Here is a 25,446-nt window from a genome sequence, read left to right as displayed (position 1 = left end):
TCTAATTTCATTCTTTTACATGTAGCTGTCCAGTTTTCCCAACACCACTTATTGAAGAGGCTGTCTTTTCTCCATTGTATATTCTTGCCTCCTTTATCAAAGATAAGGTGACCATAGGTACATGGGTTTATATCGGCTTTCTATCCTGTTCCATTGATCTATATTTCTGTTTTAGTGCCAGTACCATACTGTCTTGATTACTGTAGCTTTGTAGTAGAGTCTGAAGTCCAGGAGCCTGATTCCTCCAGCTCCGTTTTCTTTCTCAAGATTGCTTTGGCTATTCAGGGTCATTTGTGTTTCCATACAAATTGTAAAATTTTTTGTTCTAGTTCTGTGAAAAATGCCATTGATAGTTTGATAGGAATTGTACTGAATCTGTAGATTGCTGTGGGTAGTGTACTCATTTTCACATTGTTGATTCTTCCAATCCAAGAACATGGGATATCTCTCCATCTGTTTGTATCATCTTTAATTACTTTCATCAGTGTCTTATAGTTTTCTGCATACAGGTCTTTTGTCTCCTTAGGTAGGTATTTTATTCTTTTTGTTGCAATGGTAAATAGGAGTGTTTCCTTAATTTCTTTTTCAGGTTTTTCATCATTAGTGTATGGGAATGCAAGACATTTCTGTGCATTAATTTTGTATCCTGCTACTTTACCAGATTCATTGGTTAGCTCTAGTAGTTTTCTGGTAGCGTCTTTAAGATTCTCTCTATGTATAGTATCATGTCATCTGCAAACAGTGATAGCTTTAATTCTTCTTTTCCGATTTGGATTCCTTTTATTTCTTTTTCTGCTCTGATTGCTGTGGCTAAAACTTCCAAAACTATGTTGAATAATAGTGGTGAGAGTGGACAACCTTACCTTGTTCCTGATTTTAAAGAAATGGGTTCAGTTTTTCACCATTGAAAACGATGTTGGTTGTGGGTTTGTCATATATGGCCTTTATTATGTTGAGGTAAGTTCCCTCTATGCCTACTTTCTGGAGGGTTTTTATCATAAATGGGTGTTGAATTTTGTCAAAAGCTTTTTCTGCATCTGTTGAGATGATCATATGGTTTTTCTCCTTCAATTTGTTAATACAGTTTATCACATTGATTGATTTGCATATATTGAAGAATCCTTGCATTCCTGGGAGACACCCCACGTGATCATGGTGTATGATCCTTTTAATGTGCTGTTGGATTCTGTTTGCTAGTATTTTGTTCAGGATTTTTGCATCTATGGTCATCAGTGATATTGGCCTGTAGTTTCCTTTTTTGTGACATCTTTGGTTGTGATATCAGGGTGATGGTGGCCTCATAGAATGAGTTTGAGAGTATTCCTCCCTCTGCTATATTTTGGAAGATTTTGAGAAGGATAGGTGTTAGCTCTTCTCTAAATGTCTGATAGAATTTGCCTGTGAAGCCATCTGGTCCTGGGCTTTTGTCTTTGGAAGATTTTTAATCACAGTCTCATTTTCAGTGCTTGTGATTGGTCTGTTTATATTTTCTATTTCTTCCTGGTTCAGTCTCAGAAGGTTTTGCTTTTCTAAGAATTTGTCCATTTCTTCCAGGTTGTCCATTTTATTGGCATAGAGTTGCTTGTAGTAATCTCTCAAGATCTTTTGTATTTCTGCAGTGTCAGTTTTTACTTCTCCTTTTTCATTTCTAATTTTATTGATTTGAGTCCTCTCCCTCTTTTTCTTGATGAGTCTGGCTAATGGTTTATCAATTTTTTTTATCTTCTCAAATAACCAGCTTTTAGTTTTATTGATCTTTGCTATTGTTTCCTTCATTTCTTTTTCATTTATTTCTGATCTGCCCTTTATGATTTCTTTCCTTCTGCTAACTTTGGGTATTTTCTGTTCTTCTTTCTCTAATGGCTTTAGGTGTAAGGTTAGGTTGTTTATTTGAGATATTTCTTGTTTCTTCTGGTAGTATTGTATTGCTATAAACTTCCCTTTTAGAACTGCTTTTGCTGCATTCCATAGGTTTTGGGTCTTTGTGTTTTCTTTGTAATTGTTTCTAGGTATTTTTCGATTTCCTCTGATTTCCTTAGTGATCTCTTGGTTATTTAGTAGTGTATTGTTTAGCCTTCATGTGTTTGTAGTTTTTACAGTAATTGATATCTAGTCTCATAGTGTTGTAGTTGTAAAAGCTACTTGATATAATTTCAATTTTCTTAAATTTACCAAGGCTTGATTTGTGAACCAAGATATGATCTATCCTGGAGAATGTTCCATGGGCACTTGAGAAGAATGTGTATTCTGTTGTTTATGGATGGAATATCCTATAAATATAAATTAAGTCCATCTTGTTTAATGTATCATTTAATTCTTATGTTTCCTTTTTTATTTTCATATTGGTTGATATGTCCATTGGTGAAAATGGGGTGTTAAAGTCCCCTAATATGATTGTGTTACTGTCAGTTTTCCCTTTAATGGCTGTTAGCATTTGCCTTATGTATTGAGGTGCTCCTATGTTGGGTGCATATATATTTACAATTGTTATAGCTTCTTGGATTGACCCCTTGATCATTATGTAGTGTCCTTCTTTGTCTCTTGTAATAGGCTTTATTTAATAGTCTATTTTGTCTGATATGAGAATTGCTACTCCAGCTTTCTTTTGGTTTCCATTTACATGGAATATCTTTTCCCATTCCTTCACTTTCAGTCTGTATGTGTCCCTATGTCTGAAGTGGGTCTCTTGTAGACAACATATATACGGGTCTTGTTTTTGTATCCATTCAGCCAATCTACGTCTTTTGGTTGGAGAATTAAATCCATTTACATTTAAGGTAGTTATCGATATGTATGTTCCTATTACTATTTTCTTAATTGTTTTGGGTTTGTTATTGTAGGTCATTTCCTTCCCTGTGTTTCCGGCCTTGAGAAGTTCCTTTAGCATTTGTTATAAAGCTGGTTTGGTGGTGCTGAATTCTCTTAGCTTTAGTTTGTCTGTAAAGGTTTTAATTTCTCTGTCAAATCTGAATGAGATCTTTGCTGGGTAGAGTAATCTTGGTTGTAGGTTTTTCCCTTTCATCACTTTAAATATGTCATGCCACTCCCTTCTGGCCTGCAGAGTTTCTGCTGAAAGATCAGCTGTTAACCTTTTGGGGATTCCCTTGTATGTTATTTTTTGTTTTTTCCTTGCTGCTTTTAATATTTTTTCTTTGCATTTAATTTTTGATAGTTTAATTAACATGTGTCTTGGTGTGTTTCTCCTTTGATTTATCCTGCATGGGACTCTCTGTGCTTCCTGGACTTGACTGTTTCCTTTCCCATATTAGAGAAGTTTTCAACTATAATCTCTTCAAATATTTTCTCAGCCCCTTTCTTTTTCTCTTCTTCTTCTGGGACCCCTATAATTCAAATGTTGGTGCATTTAATGTTGTCCCAGAGGTCTCTGAGACTGTCCTCATTTCTTTTCATTCTTTTTTCTTTATTCTGCTCTGTGATAGTTATTTTCACAATTTTATCTTCCAGGTCACTTATCCATTCTTCTGCCTCAGTTATTCTGCTATTGATTCCTTCTAGAGATTTTTAAATTTCATTTATTGCATTGTTCATCATTGTTTGTTTGCTCTTTAGTTCTTCTACGTCCTTATTAAACATTTCTTGTATTTTCTCCATTCTATTTCCAAGATTTTGGATCATCTTTACTGTCATTACTCTGACTTCTTTTTCAGGTAGACTGCCTATTTCCTCTTCATTTGTTTGGTCTGGTGGGTTTTTACCTTACTCCTTCATCTGCTGTGTGTTTCTCTGTCTTCTCATTTTGCTTAACTTACTGTGTTTGAGGTCTCTTTCACAGGCTTCAGGTTCGTAGTTCCCATTGTTTTTGGCGTCTGCCCCCAGTGGCTAAGGTTGGTTCAGTGGGTTGTGTAGGCTTCCTGGTGGAGGGGAGTAGTGCCTGTGTTCTGTTGGATGAGGCTGGATCTTGTCTTTCTGGTGGGCAGAACTGCATCCGGTGGTGTGTTTTGGGGTGTCTGTGGACTTATTATGATTTTAGGCAGCCTCTCTGCTAATGGGTGGGGTTGTGTTCCTGTCTTGCTCATTGTTTGGCATAGGGTGTCCAGCACTGTAGCTTGCTGGTCATTGCATGGAGCTGGGTCTTAGCATTGAGATGGAGATCTCTAGGAGAGCTTTCGCTGTTTGATATTACCTGGAGTTGGGAGTTCTCTGGTGGACCAATATCCTGCACTCGGCTCTCCCGTCTCAGAGGCACAGGCCTGACACCCAGCTGGAGCCCCAACACCCTGTCAGCCACATGGCTTTCTCTTTTTTGTTCACATAGCTCCTGGGTTTCAGCTTTGGATTTGGCCCCGCCTCTGAATGTAGGTCACTTGAGGATGTCTGTTCTTCACTCAGACGGGATAGGGTTAAAGTAGCAGGTGCTTAGGGGTCTCTGGCCTACTCAGGCTGTGGGGAGGGAGGGGTACAGTGTGCGGGGCGAGCCTGCGGCGGCAGAGGCCAGCATGACGTTGCAACAGCCTGAGGCGTGCCGTGTATTCTCCCGGGGAAGTTGTCCCTGGATCACGGGACCCTGGCTGTGGCGGGCTGCACAGGCTCTCTGGAGGGGAGGTGTGGATAGTGACTTGTGCTTGCACAGAGGGTGCTTGATGGCTCCAGCAGCAGCCTTAGTGTCTCATGCCCATCTCTGATGTCCGTGCTCGTAGCCGTGGCTCATGCCCATCTCTGGAACTTGTTTAGGCAGTGCTCTGAATCCCCTCTTCTCGTGCACCCAGAAACAATGGTTTCTTGCCTCTTAGGCAGGTCCAGACTTTTTCCCGGACTCCCTCCCGGCTAGCTGTGGTGCTCTAGCCCCCTTCAGGCTGTGTTCACGCAGCCAACCCCAGTCCTCTCCCTGGGATCTGACCTCCAAGCTGGAACCTCAGCTCCCAGCCCCCACCCACTCCGGCGGGTGAGCAGACAGCCCTCTCCGGCTGGTGACTGCTGGTCAGTACTGATCCTCTGTGCGGGAATCCCTCCCCTTTGCCCTCTGTACCCCTGTTGCTGCGCTTTCCTCCGTGGCTCCGAAGCTTCCCCGCCACCACCCCTGTCTCCACCAGTGAAGGGGCTTCCTAGTATATGGAAACTTTTCCTCCTTCACAGCTCCCTCCCATAAGTGCGGGTCTCATCTCTAATCTTTTGTCTCTGTTTTTTCTTTTTTTTTTGCCCTACGTGGGGAGTTGCTTGCCTTTTGGGAAGTCTGAGGTCTTCTGCCAGCGTTCAGTAGGTGTTCTGTAGGAGTTGTTCCCCATGTAGATGTATTTCTGATGTATTTGTGGGGAGGAAGGTGATCTCCATGTCTTACTCCTCTGCCATCTTCAAGGTCTCTCCCCTTTTTTTTTCTTGTTGCAGTCTTTGTTTTAAAGTCTATTTTGTCTGATATAAGTATTGCTACCCCAGTTTTCTTTTGGTTTTCATTTGCATGGAATGCCTTTTTCCATCCCCTCACTTTCAGTCTGTATGTGTCTTTAGATCTGAAATGAGTCTCTTGTAGGCAGCATATATATGGATCTTGTTTTTGTATCCATTCAGCCACTCTACGTCTTTTGATTGGAGCATTTAGTCCATTTACATTTAAAATAATTATTGATAGCTATGTACTTATTGCAATTTTGTTAATTGTTTTCTGGTTGCTTTTTGTAGTTTTTTGTTCCTTTCTTCTTCTTTGACTCTCTTCCTTTGTGATTTGATGACTGTGTTTCATGTTTTGTTTTGATTTCTTTCTCTTTTTGTGTGTGTTATCTATTATACATTTTTGGTTTGTGGTTACCAGGAGGTTTATATATAAGCATATATATAATTATTTTAAGTTGATGATCTCTTAAGTTCCAACACATTCTACCAACCCTATATCTTTACCCTCCCCACCACAAATAATGTCTTTGTCATCTTTTTGTGTTGTGTATTCCTTAATTACTTATTATGGATATAGATGATTCTACTACTTTTGTCTTAAACTTCCTACTAGCTTTATAATCTTACCTTTACTGTACTATATGTTTGCCTTTGCCAACGAGATTTTCCTTTTGTAATTTTCATATTTCGTGTTGTGTTTCTTTTCTGCTTAGAGAAGTCCCTTTATCATTTCCTGTAAAGCTGGTTTGGTGGTGCTGAACTCTTTTAACTTTTGCCTGCCTGTAAAACTGTTTATCTCTTTTTCAAATCTGAATGTTAGCCTTGCTGGGTAGAGTATTCTTTGTTGTAGGTTTTTTCCTCTCACCACTTCAAATACATCATGCCATTCCCTTCTGGCCTGGAGAGTTTCTGCTGAAAAGTCAGGTGACAGTCTTATGGGAGTTCCCTTGTATATAACTAGTGGCTTTTCCCTTGCTGCTTCTAAGATTCTGTCTTTATCTTTAATCTTGCCATTTTAATTACAATGTGTGTTGGTGTTGTTCTGTTTGGGTTCATCTTGTTTTAGACTCTGTGTTTCTTGGACTTGGATGTCTGTTTCCTTTCCCAGGTTAGGGAATTTTTCAGCTATTATTTCTTTAAATAAATTTCTGCCCTTTTCTCTCTCTCTTCTCTTTCTGGGACCCCTATAATGTGAATGTTAGTATTCTTGATGTTTTCTAAGACGTCTCTTAAACTATCTTTACTTTTTTATTTTTATTTATTTATTTATTTATTTATTTATTTTTTGCGGTACGCAGGCCTCTCACTGTTGTGGCCTCTCCCGTTGCAGAGCACAGGCTCCGGACCCTCAGGCTCAGTGGCCATGGTTCACAGGCCCAGCCACTCCGCGGCATGTGGGATCTTCTCGGACCGGGGCACGAACCCATGTCCCCTGCATCGGCAGGCAGACTCTCAACCACTGCGCCACCAAGAAAGCCCATATCTTTACTTTTTTAAATCCTTTTTCTTGGCTTAAAAAAATAAATCTTGGGTGATTTCCACTACTCTGTCTTCCAGGTTGCCAGTCCATTCCTCTATATCATCTAATCTACTGTCAGTTTCCTTCTGTTGTATTTTTAATTTCAGTTATTATATTCTTCTGCTCTGTTTGGTTCTTCTTTATATGTTCTAATTCTTTGTTAACATTCTCAGTGTGTTCATCTATTTTTCTCCTGAGTTCATTGAGCATCTTTATGATCATCACATTGAACTCTTTTTTTTTTTCCTATTGGGGTATAGTTGCTTTACAATGTTGCTTTAGTTTCTGCTGTACACCGAAGTGAATCAGCTATGTGTATACATATATCCCCTCCCTCCCACCCCCCCACCCCCATCTTTATTGGATAGATTGCTTATCTCCATTTGGCTTAGTTCTTCTGGGGTTTCATCTTGTCGCTTCGTTTGGAACATATTCCTCTGTTGCCTCATTTTGTCTCATTCATTGCTTTTATTTCTATGTATTAGGCAAACTGATTACATTTTCCAATCTTGAAGAAGTGGCCTTATGTGGGAGACATCCTATGGGGCTCAGGAGTATACTCCTTTTTGGTCACTTGAGCTGTACACTCTAGAGGTGCCCCCTACGTGGGCTGTGTGGGCATTTCTCTTGTGGTGGGCTCACTACTAGGTGGGGCTGGCCCCCAACTTAGTTGGCTATCAGGTCCTGCCTCATATGGAGGCTGTCAGCCTGCTGATGGGTAGGGCTGGGTCCCAGTGGGGCTGACTGCTTAGGACTGGTGTTGACCTGCTCCTGGGTGCATAAGGCCCTGGTGCTGATAGGCTAGAGGGAGGACTCCAAAATGGTGCTTGCCAGCATCAGTCTCCTTGTGGAAGAATGAGCTCCCCAAAATGGATACTGCCAGTGTCTGTGTTCTCAGGGAGAGTATCAATTGCCTCCTACCTCTCCAGCAGGCCTTCCAAGATCAGCAGGTGTGTCTAACTAAGGCTCCTTTCAGATTACTGCCCCTGTACTGGAACTTGGAGTATGTGAGATTTTGCATGTGCCCTTTAAGCAGGGTCTCTGTTTCCCACAGCCCTCTGGCTCTCCTGTACACAAGCCCCATTGGCCTTCACAGCCACATGTTCTGGGGGCCTGTCTTCTCAGTGCAGGAACTCTGGGCTGGGGAGCCCCATGTGGAGTTTGAACCCCTCACTCCTTGGGGAGAACCTCTTCAGTTGTGATTATCCTTTTGTTTGTGTTGTTGCCTACCCCAGGAATGTGGGTCTTGACTATACTGATCTCTACCCCTCCTACCAGGTCTTGTTGTGGTTCGTTCTTTATATCTTTAGCTGTGGAAAATCTTTTCTGCTAGTCTTCAGGTCATTCTCATCAATAGTTTCTGTGTAAATAGTTGAAGTTTTGGTGTGCCTGTGGGAGGAGCTGAGCTCAGGGTCTTCCTGCTCCACCATCTTGGCCACACCCAAGGCCTATCAAATTTGAACATCACTGAAGAGTAATCTCATTGGGCTGTTTGTAGGGAATTTCCAATGTTGGTATTTCTAGCTTTTTTTCTCTTGGGCTTGTCAGATTTCCCAGAGAATATCTTCATGTTTCTTGCCTGGAAGGTAAAGGTGTAGCTGCCAGCCTCTATAAGGTTTCAGCATTCAGCATTCAATATGTATATGATCATTTACTCCCAGACCCCAACTATTTTTTGATAAGAGTTTCCATGCCCTCAGCTGGGCAAGTCAACTTCTGATGCAAAGACTCTCTTTTTTACTCTCTCTTGAGGAAATATCCTCTGGAACTGTGCAAAGATGGAAGAGGGGATTAAGGGATTTTTCCCAATTCTCAGCCTTCATTCAATCTTCCTTCTTTTAGCCAACTACCTCCTATTCTAGATGTATCTTCTGTTCCTCTCGCTGATCTTTTTGGGTATTGTCCTGTGTAAATCAGGTTGATTTTTAGCTTTCCCACTGCTGGCTTTAATTTGGCTTTTACTTGTTTGCTGAAAGTTACTTCTCATCTATCTGCTTTCTAGCTTATAAAAATCTTTTTGCTATTCTCTCTTCTCCTGCTTTTCCTATCTTTATGCGTCAAAAAAAAAAAGAGAGAGAGAAATTCCTTGTTGCAGTTTTACTGGGGCTAGATGGAGTGAAATTATGTATGTTCAATTTGTTATCTTAACCCATAAATCCTAACATTAGTTTTTTTTTTAAGTGCAACATAATATTCATAGTGTAGGTACACCAAAATATTTTTACCCATAATATGGTAGAATTTGTTTCCCTGCTCATGGTTATGTGTTAGCTACCCTCCACAATAGTCCCGATTAATTCTTGCCTCCTGAGACTCAAACCATTGTATAGTGGCTTTCACACTAAATAGGCTAACCTTTGTAACCAGCAGGATATTGCAGAAATGATGGAGTGTGAATTCTTAGGGTAGGTGTACTTTCTGCCCTGAGCTTTTTTGGATATTTTTGCTTTGGAGGAAGCCTCGATGTCTCTATGGAGAGGTCCAAGTGGCCAGGAACTGAAGCTTCCTGCCAACAATCAACATTAACTTACCAGGCATGTGAGTGAACCACTTTGTGAGTGGATCCTGCAGTCCAGTAGAGTCTTAAGTTGTAGCCTTGGTGTACATCTCGTCTGCAACTTAAACTGCTCCCAGATTCCTGACCAACAGAAACTATATAATAAGTACATATTGCTTTAAGCAGCTAAAATTTGGGGGTAATTTTTTACTTGATAATAGATAACTCATACAGATTTTTTTTTCTTTTTTTTTTTTTTTGTCCACTTGCATGCTCTTGGGAATTGCATGTTCACACTGTGTCCATTTTTGATTGTGCCATTAAGAAAATTATGTATTCTTTACATATAAAATATACATTAATGCTTTGTCATATGTGTTGCATTTATTTTTTCAGTTTATTGAATGTTTTTTAAACTTTACGGTCTTTGGTTTACATTAATTTTAAATCTTTATCTACTCTAATATAGTATAATCTTTCCCCTAATGTCTTTGACATTTGTTTTTTGTAATAAGACTTTGTCTGCTTTAAGGTTTTGTAGCTCTGTTTCTTCCTAGAGCTTTTTACTATACGTGGAATTCACTTTAAAAATGAATTTTACTTTTCTTTCAGATGGCGAGCCAGTTACCCATAAACTATTCATTACACCACTTATTTATACTATTTTTAACATTAATTAAAACTTTACTATTTAAATACTGATTAAAACTATTTAAACATTCAGCTATTTATTGAATAGCTTATTTTTTTACCCTCACAGCTTTGAAATACCATTGTTGTTTCATATTATGTTCCCATCTATTAAGGGATTTATTTCTGAGCTATTTGGTTCCCTTCATCATTTGTCTAATTTTGCTCCAGGATTATACTGGTTTAAATACTATGGCTTTATAGTATGTTTTAACATCCTGTAGATTAACTTATCCTCTCTCTTTTTTTTTTTTTTTTTTGTTCAAACCTGCCCTGGCTATTCATTTTTCAGACAATCTTGTCACGTTTCTTAGCTGGTTGGGCATTTGATTGTATTAACTTTATAACTTGTTTTGGTGAAAACTTACCCAAGAAAATCAAAAAAATATTGATCCTTCCCATTCAGAAACATGATAAAACTATTTTCAGATTTTCTTTTGTGTCCTTTAATGTTTTTTTAGTTTTCTTCATATGGGTCTTGCACATTTGTTAAGTTTATCTTTAGAAATTTTATAAGTTTTTAATGCGTCGTTAATGAAGTCTTTTGGTTTTCCCTGTTATTTTCTAATTGGTTAATGTTGTTGTGTAAGCAAGCTATTGAATATGAAATCTATTGATTTGTATATGATTATTTAATATCTGGCACCTTATGAAACTCTTTTATTAGTTCTAATAAGTTGTTAGTTGATTCTGTTCTATGTAGGTCATTTCATCTACAAGTAACCTTAGTTTTATAGCTTCCTATCCAATATCTATACCTCTTATTTATTTTACTTGTCTTATTGCATTGGCTAGGGCCTCCAGCAGAATGTCAAACAATACTTGTGATAAAGTTATTGACACTATTGTTATGCTTCCTTATATGATGTTGAATAGGATATTTGCTATAGGGTTGTGGTAACCTTTATCAAGTTAAAGATGGTTCTTGTTATTTTCAGCCTGTTAAGAATTATTAGGAAGAGGTGTACTGATTTATTAATGTTGTTTCAAATTTTATTTTCATTTAAAAAAAATTTTTATTATTATTATTTTTTATTCAAACAGAAAGTCACAAAAATTATAATCATCCTCATCAGTTCACTCAGTCCCATGTAATTAATTTTTTTTTTCATCTTGATCTTTTGTTAGCACTTTTATGAATTCATTAGTTTTCCATTAGAGTTCTGAAAATGCTTATTCATTCAGTTCAGCAGTATAGTCAGTTACCAGAAACCTGTATTTGTCAGAGTCTTTTCTATGAATTCCTTGAAGATGAAACCCTTTTATAGGAACATTTTTGCAAAAGCATCAGAGTACACCCAGAACTGTCTGTAAATGACAAAAGACTTAAAAATTAACATGGTTAAAGATTTGATGAAAGTTCATAGTAACGCAATTGACAAAGAAATGTAGTTATTTCTGAGATATACATTTTAAAGTAATAACTAGAATTATGACTTATAACGTTATACCAGAACATATAAGATTTTTAGAAATTTCATGTAATGTCTGAAACATTTATATTAACATATTTCCATACAAATAACCCACAGAAAGTTTAGTATTAGTCAAAATTTATTTTCATACTCATTTATTTTGGTTCTTTTCTAATCTGACAATGTTGAGAAATACGGCAACAGATTTCCTAATGTTTAACTATCTTTATATTACTGGGATAAATCTTGTTTGGTCATGATATGTTAGTCTTATAACTGAATGTTGAATATGTAATATATTCTAGATAGATTTTGGTCAAGACTTCTAATATAAGTTGGTATTTAAAGCAGTTTATCATTAAGTTTGATGAAATATACTTCTGCCCAGTACTAGGTAAATGTGGTATTTTTAGTGTAGGGATTTCATACCCAGATTCCAGCAGAATTTTGTTATTTTTCTTATGTAATTTTCTGGCCTTTATTAACAGATACTAACTGTTCAACTTCTTACATGTGTACTTGCCATGTATTTTTATTAATGTTCTGAGAAGATATTTAGTTCACCTGTCACAGATTATAGAGCCATACTAAAAGATATGCAAGAACATCACAATAATACATTTGCCATGTTCTCTTACTTTAGTGCTATTCTCTTCTTCCCTTTAGAGTGGTTACCCACAGAACTTGATTAGAAATTTAGCTCTTCTAATTATTAGCTAGTAATTTCATAGCTATTTATCCTCTGAGCTTTAATTATGCCATATGAAATAACAAATTATAACAATTATAGCTGCGCTGATAGACCCTCAAGAACACACCCACATTTTGAGAGCTTGTATATGTTTTCAGCCAGGCAAAATTACTCAGCTATTAGTAGAAGACAGGAAAAAAGGAAGAAAAAAAAATGGATTCATTTGGACCACCTGTCACATCTTCTTGGACCCATACATTTCTGACTTTTAAGTCCAATGGGTAAATAGGTGAGCCAAGCCAGACAAAGATATATATGGCAGGCTACTAGCAGGCTGTTGTGGAAGGATCGTATAAAAAGCATATTAAAAGCTTGATCAGCAATCTGTAGCCCAAGGATTTTATGATTACATAATCCTGGTTTACATTACACACTGAGCCCTTAATAACCTGTTTCCACCAATCCTGAAATTGTTTGGGGGGGTCTTCTGCCACAGGAACACTACTTCTTAGTCCCTGAAAGCCCTACTGTACATAACACTTCCTCATGGGGTTGTTATGAAGCTTAAATGAGACATGGAATGTAATAACATCTGGCATGGTACCTGCTGGTTTTGTAAAGATGAGTATTTAAATGCTTATATAAAGCTTTAACAAAAAATGTGCCTGGCAATATGCCAAGAAGAGGATAAAAAATAATTTTTTTAAAGTACTTTCTGTAGAATCTAGGGCTGAGGCAGATAAATACATGGCACAATACCGTGTGATAGTCACCAGAGGTTTAAGGGAACTTACAAGCCAGGCTCGGAACTGAGACAGCATGGAGCCCACAGAGCTGTTTGGTTACATCTGGAGGTGCTGGCCAGTGGAAGAAAAGAGAAAGCCTAGTCTGGTTATAGGGCACAGCCTATTCTGAGGCATGGCATTCTGACAGGCGGACACACCCTGGAGCTGCAAATGTGTGGTGAGAAGGTGGGGTCTTCACTTGAGGCTACTGTAGAGGGCTTTGCCGGGTCCACATCAGGCAAGTTCTTAAAGCAAAGGGCCTGATTATTCCTCTTTTGCATGACTAAGGTCTCATCATAAACTTCAGAGTTTCAAGTTGAAATGCCCCCTGGCCTCAAGGGCAAACTGACGTAGTCACAGCTGTTCACTTGCAGCCCAAGAAACTTGCTATACAAGTCACCTTCAAGTTTCTATTCTGCCCTGTGCTCTAACCTAAGGAAGAAACTCGGAGTTTGCAAATGTAATCTGATAACCAAATTTCCTCATTGGAACACTTCATCTTTTAGGTATTTTCAGGTTATTATGTTCTGGCCTGAGGGGCAGATTCCAGCCCTCACCTTTCTTTCTTCTTTCTTTCTTTCCCCCGTCCCCCCCTCACGTCTTCTATTTTTCTCTTATAGTTAAAAAGCCCTATACAGGCAGGATTTTAGAACTGGAGCATCGGAATGTGTGTCTCAGTGAGCAACCGACTTTAGGGCTCTGTATTATAGCATCATTCCCAAGTTCGATGGCTAACTCAGAAGGAGACGCTCACCCTGGAATCGAAGGGAAACAGTTAAGTCTTGGTAGAAGTAGTGCAGGGTTCGCTGCTGTTCGTGCCAGCCGAGTGTTAAGGCGAAAATTCAACCAACAAAAAGCAAAATGAAGAGGCTCCATGCTTTTCTACTCCTTGCTGTCTGACGATCTGTTAAGGGTGGTGTCTTGCAAATTGCAAGCCCAGCGCACGCTCGAACCTCAAGGGCAGGGAGCGTCGGGGTGCGGCCCTGTCCCCGGCGCGGTGGCGCGCACACCCCTTTTCTGCAGACTCACAGGTTTCCAGGCCCCGCCTCCTCCGGGCCCAGCTGATCTCTGCCGCCCTTTGGGCCTGAAACCCAGGAGCCCAGAGCCACACGCCCTCGGCTCCCGGCCCCCGGCTCCGGCCCCGGGCCCGCCCAGAGAGCGGCGGGCTACAGAGTCCCCACGCCCTCGGCTGCCGGCCCTCGGGCTCCCGCCCCTGGCCCGCTCCGCGCACTCTCTGGGTCCCGTGGGCTCCGGGAAGGGAGGTGGGGCGGCTGGGCCGGGGGCGGGGCGGCGGCCGCGGCCGTGAGCCCGCCCCGCGCTCGCCCTCCGCTTGGCCGGCTGGCGCGACCATGGAGGTCTACATCCCGTCCTTTCGCTACGAGGAGAGTGACCTGGAGCGGGGATACACGGTAGGCGCCGGCCGCGGCGGGACAGTGCCCCGCGAGCCAGGCCTGCGGCTGCTGAGTCCGGAAGGTTCCTCCGGCAGCCGCCGCCCCTGCGCGGGGTTGAGGGGTGGGGTCCCTTCGCTCCCCTCCCTTTCCCTCCCTCCCCGGGCCCACTGGGAAGGCTGCGCCCCGGCGCGGGTGTCAAGGAAACAGGAGCCCCCTCCCTGGCGCGGCGGCGGCGGCGGCGGGCGCTCGGGGTGCCCCGGTTTGGTCCCTTCCCCCTCCCTGCCCAGCTCCCGGCCTCTGGCTAGGAGCGCCGGGAGTCGTATCCTCGGACGCGGCGCTCGCCATTCTCCCCGCCGCCAGCCCTCTGGAGCCCGGGATGGGCTGCGTTCGTTTCTGGCACAGCTGCTCCTCTGTCCAGACAGAAGTGTCTTTGCGGGCGGGTTGATGTTGGTTTCCAAGTTACGTAGGGATTCATTCAGATGGAAAATACGCTAATTTAAAAAAATCATCATTTGTAGAATTTATTAGCCAAAGCAAACACATGTGTTGCTTTTAGATGATTCCCCAAGTTTTGTTGTTTTTTCTCGTTATGCAGTGCCATGAAATGGCAAAAATCAGGTACTCACTGAGCACCTGTTCCATACCTAGGACTGTGGTCTCTGAAGAATGAGAAACAGGATCCCTGCTTTCAAGAGTGGAGGAGTGGCAGGGAGGGCAGAGACCAGGGCCTGGAACCTTTGGGTAATAAGTTTAGTAAATGAACTGTAGGTAGTTGATTTCCCAGCGAACTTAGACATCTTCATCTAGACAGTCATTGCTAGAGGGAGAAATGCCTCAGCCTGGGATAGACTTTGGAAAATTTTATTTCCATTTAAAGAACAGGTAGGCTTTGGGGAAAATTGCACAGGGCACTCTAAAGGATTGTTATTTTATTCACTTATTCACTTGTTATTTAATTCACCCACTTGCTAAACTCCAGTTACATTAGTTTGGCAGAGAAGTATTTTAATCTTTTCTCTAAAGATTATTGGGTTTTGGTGACAACTTATTTGGAACCTTGTGTTTTCATAGCGAGGATTAAATCACCCTCTCACAGGAATTTTTAGAATTAAGAGTAGTGATGGAAAAAAAAAATCCAAGGAGTATGTGGGTTTCTAGAATTAAGTAGACTACTGGGTCCACGTATCACAAAACAAGTTCTCAAAGTGCCTTCCCTTGGGGGGAGGGGGGGACTTCAACCAAGGAAGAGCTGAGCTCCCTGGCTGTTATTTAGATAAATAAATGAGTTATGAAATTGATTAAATATACTGTATCTTACTTCAGAAAAAGGGGTGGAGGAATGAACTTAAATTTGAACCTATTCAAGTCTTTTTCCTTAAGCCTAAAACCTTGGTGGTCTTTCCTTCTTTCAGGTGTCTCACCTCTCCCATCAGCATCAACAGTCATGGAGGGCTTTCCATCTTTAGGGCATTCTTTTAGCACCTGGAGATAAACAGGCTGCTTGTCAGGGGCCTTGGTCTCAGTAATCCAAGCAAAAAGTTAATTACCTCCCCAAATAAGCACTTCGGTGGATCAGAATGGTTGGTTTTTTCTATTAGAGTGCCTGTGTTTTAACCCAAGTTTTCCTGTTTCTTTCTATTACTTGTGTTATGGCCAGCCATATGCCACACTCCAGGTTTTGAATTAAACTGATTTGGAAGGAGCCTTTTTCTTGGTAAACTTGGTAGGTAGAAGATTGCTTATGTGAGGAGAATTTGTGTGCTTTTTGAAAATTTACTTAAAAAAAAAATCCTAATTTATGTAGGTTGGTAACCATTTGTTAAGATACTTCTGCGAGTGATTTTTTTCCTTTGTGAGTTTGTGAAGCAGATACTTTCTACCCTTGGCCAGCAGTTTTGGAATTGTACAGCAGTTTATTCATTCAGCAAACATTAACTGAGTGCCTGCTATGTGTCTGTATTCCGGGTGCTGGGAAGGTAGCATCGAATAATATTTCATCTTTTTAGAAAAACCCAGAATTTGAAAATATCTTCTCAGTTCCCTAAATAAGAAACTGGTAAAATAATGTATACTTTAGTGTAAAAAAGTACCTTTTTACTTTAATGATTGTGTTTCAAATTTAAGAAATATTAAACTGCATTCTAACAAATTCAGTGACAGGAAATTTAAAGTACAGGATGATTTTTCCTCCTTCTTGTCCCATGCCCTTAGGGATAACGCATAGGGGTGCTTTCTTAGGGACTTTCCCCCCTATGCTATGAAAACATGTTTGTTTCTTTTTTAGAATAAATAGCAGGATTTCACTATAACTGTCATTGTACAGCTTATGGATATCTTTCTGTGCCAATACGGATAGGTCTGTCTCCTTCTTACTGGTAGCAAAGGGATCTTCTGCAGAAGGAATGCACCATAATTTGTTTACACAGATCTCTGTTGGTGGCCATTGACATTTGCTTCTAGTTTTTGGCAACTATGCCAAATGTTGAAATAAGATATCCCTGTACATGCTTTTTATGCCTACTACTAGGATTTCTGTAGAACATTAACTAGAAGTGGTACTTCTGGGCCTTCTAAGTTTTTATCAGTATTGCTCAATTGTTATTCAAAAAGCTTATACGAAGTTATGCTTTATGTATGAAGTAATTTACCTTTAAAGAGTGAATGTTTGCCCTTTGAACATTTAAACATTTACCGTGGGCCTGCACTGTGTTAGGTGGGGAATTGAAAGGTGGAAGGATGTTGTTGCTGTCCTTAGGGACTCTCAGCCCGTGCAGCAGGGGTCAGGTGGGGAAGGGTTAGAGTGCTCTGTTGTCAGCTGGAGTCCTGAGGAGGAACAGGGCGGTTCAGCTCTGCCTTAGGGTGGTGTGCTCTGGGTGGGGGTGGGGGGGGAGGAGGGGTGCTCAGGAATGCTGACATTTGAAATCTGATGAGAATTTTGCTGGGATTGTGAATTACAGAAAGAGGAAGTGCAGGGCAAAATTTTATCTCAGGAAGAAGGCATGTTAAACTCCCAGATTCACCAAAAAACAAACCACACCAAACAAAAAAAGGGCCACTTCTAAATCATTTTAGTTTACAAAGAAGCAGGAAAGGATATTGTAACAAAATGCAGGTGAACCCTTCCCACCCTACCCCTATCCCCCATAGTGTATTTGTTTGATATCTGTTTCCCTGCTAGGCTGTAAGCTCCTTGAGGCTAGGACAGTGTCACTCTCCACTGCTGTATCCTTGTACAGGGCTTATCACATAGTGAAAATTCACTACATGCGTGCTGAATAAATAATGAATGAGTCTTCTAATAGGAGAAGAAAGTCAGAAGCACAGTGATCCTGAGGCGTGAAGCAGCTCAGTGAGTTGGACTGGGGTTGTGCAGTGATTCCCGACAGAGAGAGGTGTAGAGAGACCAGATGGCTAGCCTTGAGAGCTATAAAGGGGTGTGGACTTCAGCTTCAGACAGTGGGAAGTCCCTGGAGTTTTAAGGAAGGAAGTAACATGATTAGCTTTGCATTTAGAAAGATGACCCTGGAGCATTAATCACGTAGGAGATGCAAAATGACCAGAAAGGAGAGGATGAGGGCTGAACTAAGGCAACTGGGAAAGGAAAGGGGAGGACTTACAGGAACCTCCAGGGTCTGGTGACCAGATGTGAGGCAGCAGGGTGACTCCCACGAGTATTGGGTGCCAGTGACCAAAAAAAGAACTGACATGTGGGCAGTTTCATTTGGGGGCCTGCTGAGTTTTTTGTGGCAGATGAGGCTATTTCATTTTGGAGTTCAGGATACATAGAGAGGTCTGGGTGAGGGGTGTGAGGCAGGAAGAGAAAGAACAGTAGGTGCTTTATAAGAAGGAAAATGCTAGATATGGCTCACTGGCCTTGTCAGGTGAGGATGGAGAACAGTCCACTGGATATGAAAGGAAGCAGGTCCTGGGTGCCAGTATAGGTTAGTATTTATATTTTCCATTTTCAGATAACATGGTTGGTAAAAACAAAAGAAAACTAGAATTACCATTCATGTAACACCATAAAAGTTTGAAGGTATTAGATTTCATTTTCCATAGCTGTAAATATCGAGGCATTCAATTAGATAGATTTTCAAGTCCATTTTTTTTTGGTTTTTTTTTTTTGCGGTACGCGGGCCTCTCATTGCTGTGGCCTCTTCCGTTGTGGAGCACAGGCTCCGGACGCGCAGGCTCAGCGGCCATGGCTCACGGGCCCAGCCGCTCCGCGGCATGTGGGATCTTCCCGGACCTGGGCACGGAACCTGTGTCCCCTGCATCGGCAGGCGGACTCTCAACCACTGCACCACCAGGGAAGCCCTTCAAGTCCATTTTAACTGTATGTGTGTGACTGAGTGTGTTGTGTTTATATAAATACATCTTTTTCTTGAGATCTGGACTCTTTCACTGATTTACTTTATATCATGCTTTTCAATAGATAAGGCAGCTCCATATATACACGATCATAATATTGAGATATATGCAGGGATAATTATCAGTTTAATATTTTCTGGATTAAAATACACAAATAGAACAATATAATGAACCACCATTTACCCATTACTCACCTTCAGTATTTTACAGTACTTATTTCGTTCACCACCCTTCATTCTTCCATTAAAAAAAAAATTCTGGAGTATTTTAAAGCAAATCCAAAATAAAATTTCACCTGTAAATATTTTACTGTGAATATCTGACAGGCAAAGACCTTTTAAAGAAACATAACCAAAATGTAAATACTACCACAAGTTTAGCAAAACCTTAATATCATCCCAATTCTTAGTTGTTTTTGTTGTTTTTAACATAACCACAGTGCTCATATTGCCTTGGAATTAACAGTGGTCTGTGGGAAATATTATTATTGCCATTTTATATTTGTGAGAATGACACGTAAGATCAAGGGGGCCTGGCCACTTCCACTCTCTGTTTACTTTCATCCTCAGAGTAGCTTCCACCTGGTGACAAAATGGTAACATATTGCAGATTAAAAAAAAAAATCGTATTCTACAAAATCCAGAGGAAGAGAGGGTGTTTCTTCAGAGCAAGGGCACTTTTCTTCCTTCATATCTCATTATCCCTAGTTAGTTCCTCAACCAATGCAGTTGCCAGAGGAGTTCTGTGTGCTGATTGGCTGCCTTCACCATGATTCGTGTAATCACTGTGGCAAGGATAAGTTAACCAGATGGAGTGAAAATAGTTAGGGGGCATCCCTGGAGCTAGGAATGAGGTCAGTCCATTCCTGCCACCTAACCCTGTAGACACCGCAGCGGGAGGAGTTCAGAAGGATAGCAAGACCGCAGTGCCCACGATTATCTTCCAGTCACCCTTTATAAGCATCTATGATGCAGGAGGCCTTTGTGTGACAAGGACATAGCTGGCACAGTGCCTCACACGTGGTAAACTCACAGCATAGGCAAACATTAAACGTGTGTTGAGTGATTAAGTCAAGCATGTGTAAGATATGTTCCTTACCCTTAAAGACAAGAAATACAGTTTGAAAATATTCTTGAACATTAACAAACAGAATGCTACATTCACTTGAAAATCAAAAATTTTACAAGAGGATTGAATTTTGCAGATACGGTGCTTAGAAATTGATCTATTCTTTTAAAATAAACTTTTGATTTTGAAATCATTTTAGATTTGCAGAAAAGTTGCAAAATTAGTACCAACTGTTCCGTATACCCCCCCACCCAGTTCCGCTGTTACCATCATCCATTACCATGGTAACGTCAAAATAAGGAAACTAGCATTGGTAACTTGTTATTAACTAAGCTCCAGACTTTTTGGATTTCACCAATTTTTCCACTAACGTGCTTTTTCTGTTCCAGGATCTCATCCAGGATACCACATTGTATTTAGTTTCATCTGCTTTGATGTGATACTAAGTAGTCCAAGTTGTAGTACACTGTCTCTCAAAAATGAGACAGGCATGTTATTAGATATGAACCTGTACAGATTAAATCAAATTTTGATTATTTCAGATGCTTCCTTGGAAAGTTTTGCCACTTGGCAAAACCCTATTTATATTATACCAGTTTATGACAGAAGCTGACACAGCCTCACAATGAAAAGCACAGGCTGCGGATGGACTCATGCTGTCTGCCTCAAATCTTGCCTGCAGCATTTAGCCTGAAGCCAGACTTTGGGCAAGCTACTTAAGCTTCCTGTGTCTTATTTTCCTCATCTGTAAAAGAGGATACTAGTACAGACATACCTCAGAGATATTTCGAGTTCAGTTCCAGACCACTGCTTATTGCAATAAAGCGAGTCACACAAACTTTTTGGTTTCCCAGAGCTATAAAAGTTATGTTTACACTATACTGTAGTCTATTAAAGTGAGCAGTCTCATTATGTCTAAAAAACATTTACATTGCTTAATTAAAAAATACCTTATTGGGGCTTCCCTGGTGGCACAGTGGTTGAGAGTCCGCCTGCCGATGCAGGGGACGCGGGTTCATGTCCCAGTCCGGGAAGATCCCACGTGCCGCGGAGCGGCTGGGCCCGTGAGCCATGGCCGCTGGGCGTGCGCATTCGGAGCCTGTGCTCCGCAACGGGAGAGGCCACAACAGTGAGAGGCCCATGTACCGCAAACAAACAAACAAACAAACAAAAAAAACCTTATTGCTAAAAGATGCAAACCATCATCAGAGCCTTCAGTGAGTTGTAATCTTTATACTGGCGGAGAGTCTTGCCTTGACGTTGATGTCTGCTGACTGATCAGGGTGATAGTTGCCGAAGGTTGTGGTGCTGTGCCTATTTTTTAAAATAAGACAACAGTGAAATTTGCTGCACTGATGGACTCTTCCTTTCATAAGTGGTTTCTCTGCAGCATGCAATGCTGTTTGATAGCATTTTACCCACAGAACTTCTTTCAAAATTGGAGTCAGTCCTCTCACACCCTGTTGCTGCTTTATCATCTCAGTTTATGTTATATTCTAAATCTGTTGTTGTCATTTCAACAATCTTCACCAGTAGATTCCATCTTAAGAAACCACTTTCTTTGCTCATAAGAAGCAACTCCTCATCCATTGACGTTTCATCATGAGATTGCAGCAATTCAGTTGCATCTTCAGGCTCCACTTCTAGTTCTAGTTCTCTTGCTGTTTCTAACGCATCTGCAGTGAACTCCTCCACTGAAGTCTTGGACCTCTCAAAGTCATCCATGAAGGGTTGGAATCAACTTCTTCCAAACATCTGGTAATGTTGATATTTTGACCTCTTCCCATGAATCATGAATGTCCTTAATGGCATGTAGAATGGTGAATCCGTTCCAGAAGGTTTTCAATTTACTTTGCCTTGATCCATCAGAGGAATCACTATCTGTGGCAGCTATAGCCTTCTGAAATATATTTCTTAAGAAATAAGACTTGAATTTTGAAACTACTCCTTAATCCATGGCACAGGCTATGGACAGATGTTGTCTTAGCAGGCATGAAAACAATATGAATCTCGTTGTACATCTTCATCAGAGCTTTTGGGTGACTAGGTGCAGTGTCAATGACTAGTCATATTTTGAAAGGAATTTTTTTTTTTCTGAGCAGTAGGTCTCAACAGTGGGCTTAAAATATTCAGTAAGCCATGTTGTCAACAGATGTGCTGTCATCTAGGCTTTGATATTCCATTTAGAGAGCACAGGCAGAGTAGATTTAGCCTAATTCTTAAGGGCCCTAGGATTTTTGGAATGGTGAGTGAGCACTGGCTTTAGCTTCAGTCACCAGCTGCATTAGCCCCTAACAAGAGAGTCAGCTTGTCCTTTGAAGCCAGGCATTGACTTCTCTAGCTATGAAAAGTCCTAGATGACATCTTCCAAGAAAAGGCTGTTGCATCTACATTGAAAATCTGTTGTGTAGCGTAGCCAACTTCACTCATTATCTTAGCTAGATCTTCTGGATAACTTGTTGCAGATTTCTACATCACCACTTGCTGCTTCACCTTGCACTTTGATGTTATGGAGATGGCTTCTTTCCTTAAACCTCATGAACCAAACTCTGCTAGCTTCAGACTTTTATTCTGCAGCTGCCTCACCTCTCTCAGCCTTCACAGAATTAAAGAGAGTTAGGGACTTGTTTGGATTAGGCTTTGGCTTAAGAGAAGGTTGTGGCTGGTTTGATCTTCTATCCAGACCACTAAATCTTTCTCCACATCAGCAATAAGACTGTTTCACTTTTTACCATTCATGTGTTCACTGCAGTAGCGCTTTTAATTTCCTTCAAGAACTGTCCATTCACAACTTGGTTAACTGTTTGGTGCAAGAGGTCTAGCTTTTAGCTTATCTTGGCTTTCAGCATGCCTTCTTCACTAAGCTTAATCATTTCTAGTTTTTGATTTAAAGTGAGAGATGTGCGACTCTTCCTTTCATTTGAACACTTAGAGGCCAATGTAGTGTTATTAATTGGCCTAATTTCAATATTGTTGTGTCTCAGGGAATAGGGAGGCCCAAGGAGAAGGAGAGAGATGGTGAGTGGTCAGTTTGTGGAGCAGTCAGAACACACACAACGTCTATTGATTAAATTTGCTGTCTTATATGGACACAGTTTCTGGTGCCCCAAAACAATTACGATAGTAACATCAAAGATCAGTAATCACAAGATCACCATAACAAACATAATAATAATGGAAAGGTTGGAAATATTGCAAGAATTACCAAAATGTTACAGAGACATGAAGTGAACAAATGCTGTTGGAAAAATGGTGTTAATAGACTTGTTCCACGTAGGGTTGCCACAAACCTTCAATTTGTAAGAAATGCAACATCTGCAAAGTGTAATAAAGTGAAGTGCAATAAAATGAGGTCTGCCTGTAACTACCTTATAGGATGGTTTAAGGATGAAGTGAGAGAATCCTTACAAAGTGCAAGGAATGGTGTCTCTAGTTATGTTCGTGATTTATTCATATTATTTCAAGTGGGGACTGCCTTGAAGTTTACTTTTTCTTTTTAAGTTCTGTAACGTGAATTAATAATGTAAACCAAAGTCCAGGATAAATATTTGTGCTATGTAAGATAAACTCTTTGCAGAGACTTTGAAGTACTACAGAAGCAACGATTACATTTAACCAACTTGTATTCTTATTACAACTTTCGTCAGTTCAATTCAGGTTTAGTTTTCTAGCCCTATTTACTACATATTTTTTTCCTTCCAGATCACAGAGACTAGTATGTTTATATAAATGATTGGGATGTATTATAGCGGGCATGGAGATACATATTTCCCACCTTCTCCATTCTCTTCCATCCCCCACTGCATCTCTCCAAAACAAGCAAACCATTGGGTTCATACCTTGTATTCTTATGCTAGTTTTCCAGGTACTCATTCAGGTTTTTAATGCAATTTCCTGTTATTTTGCTTTGTATTTGTCTGTTCTGTTTTTTTTTTTTTTTTTTTTTGCTGTACGTGGGCCTCTCACTGTTGTGGCCTCTCCCTTTGCAGAGCACAGCCTCCGGACAGGCAGGCTCAGCGGCCATGGCTCACGGGCCCAGCCGCTCTGTGGCATGTGGGATCTTCCCGGACCGGGGCACGAACCCGTGTCCCCTGCATCGGCAGGCGGACTCTCAACCACCGCGCCACCAGGGAAGCCCTGTCTGTTCTGTTTTAATTTTCAATTGTTGTCTTGCTCACCCTCCCTTTTAAAAGTAATCACTTATTATGGAAAATTTCAACATCTCCAGCACTGGAGGGAATAGTGACCTTTTTACTCAGCTTTTTTTTTTTTTTTAATTTTTAAAAATTTATTTTTGGCTGCATTGGGTCTTCGTTGATGCGCTGGCTTTCTCTAGTTGTGGCGAGCAGGGGCTACTCTTTGTTGCTGTACGCAGGCTTCTCACTGTGGTGGCTTCTCTTGCTTCAGAGCACGGGCTCTAGGTGCGCGGGCTTAGTAGCTGGGGCGAGTGGGCTCAGTAGTTGTGGGCTCTAGAGCACAGGCTCAGTAGTTGTGGCTCATGGGCTTAGTTGCTCCGAGGCATGTGGGATCTTCCCGGACCAGGGATCGAACCCGTGTCCCCTGAATTGGCAGGTGGATTCTTAACCACTGCGCCACCAGGGAAGCCCTTTACTCAGCTTTAAAAATGATAAACTCATGGCCAGTTTTGTCTCCTACTCTTTCCCACTGCTCCTTGCACAGCCTCCCCAAGATTTCATTTTGAAGGAAACCTCAGACCTGTCAGTGAATATTTTCAGTGTGTATGTGTAAAAAATAAAGATTCCCCTTTTAAAAAATAATCACTATCAGATTATTTAAAAATAAGCCATAATTCATCAATATTGTAAATATCAATCCATTTTTACATTTCCTTAATTTTCCCATTCATGTTCTTTTTTTTTAATGCAGCTTGTTTGAATTGGGATTGAAACTAGGTCTATAGAATGTGATTGCTTAATATATCTTTTTTAATCTATAGGTTCTTTTTCTACCTCTCTCCCTTGCTTTTTTTTTTAACAATTATTTTGTTGTATAAACTGTGACATTTGTCTCATAGAGTTTCCCACACTGGATTTTGCTGATTACATTCCTGTCATTAAATCCTTGTCATGTGTAATATAAAAATATTAACACATTTTTCTGTTCCTTACGTGGTAAAAAGGTAGAGGCTTGGTCATTTTCAGATTTGATTTGTGATGCTAGCAGCCCTCAAAGAACATTGCCTATTAATATTATCAATATTAATCAATTAATTAGTATTAATTAATGTTAATTAATAAGGAATCTATTAATTCATTAGTGGTTGCTTAGCATTGATATACTAATTTTATCATTCTCTCTTCATTTATTGGCTTGAATACATGTATAAAGAAGGAACTTTGCCTCATAAATTAGTTACTCTGAAGCTTAGTTTTTATAGGAAAGGCAGGATAAATGCTTGATTCTTTCTCTTATTATTTATTTGTCAACATTATGGATTGGTTGCCTCCAAAGATCACAAACTAAAAGTGATCATAGAGGCTTTCTTTTAAAAATTAGCACTGTTATGAATTTATGTATATTAGCATGTTTTATGTAGTTCAGTCCACTGCCTTTGTCATTCTTATATACTTTTTGTCCCGTCTTTGGTCATTTTCAAGTTTGGCTTTTTCAAGTTGGGTGCTGTGTCTCTTTCCCTTTAGTGGGAAATGAGTT

General features: G+C 40.5%; 1 protein-coding gene across 1 annotated transcript in view; it reads left to right on the top strand.

The window, feature by feature from the left end:
* The first annotated feature begins 14,025 nt into the window (after positions 1-14,025).
* Positions 14,026-25,446, top strand: part of SNX24 (sorting nexin 24) — a 161,075-nt gene continuing 149,654 nt past the window's right edge. The window contains exon 1 of the mRNA XM_027099290.1: positions 14,026-14,352. Within this exon, the coding sequence (XP_026955091.1) occupies positions 14,293-14,352 (60 nt within the window). The 5' untranslated portion in view covers positions 14,026-14,292. The remainder of the gene's footprint in view (positions 14,353-25,446) is intronic.

Source organism: Aethalodelphis obliquidens, unplaced genomic scaffold, assembly GCF_003676395.1.
Source record: "Aethalodelphis obliquidens isolate GAN/ISIS:26980383/991018 unplaced genomic scaffold, ASM367639v1 scaffold4, whole genome shotgun sequence".
In the NCBI taxonomy this organism is placed as follows: Eukaryota; Metazoa; Chordata; class Mammalia; order Artiodactyla; family Delphinidae; genus Aethalodelphis; species Aethalodelphis obliquidens.
The sequence above is the reverse complement of the archived record's forward strand: the minus strand, read 5'-3'. Positions and strand labels throughout refer to the sequence as shown.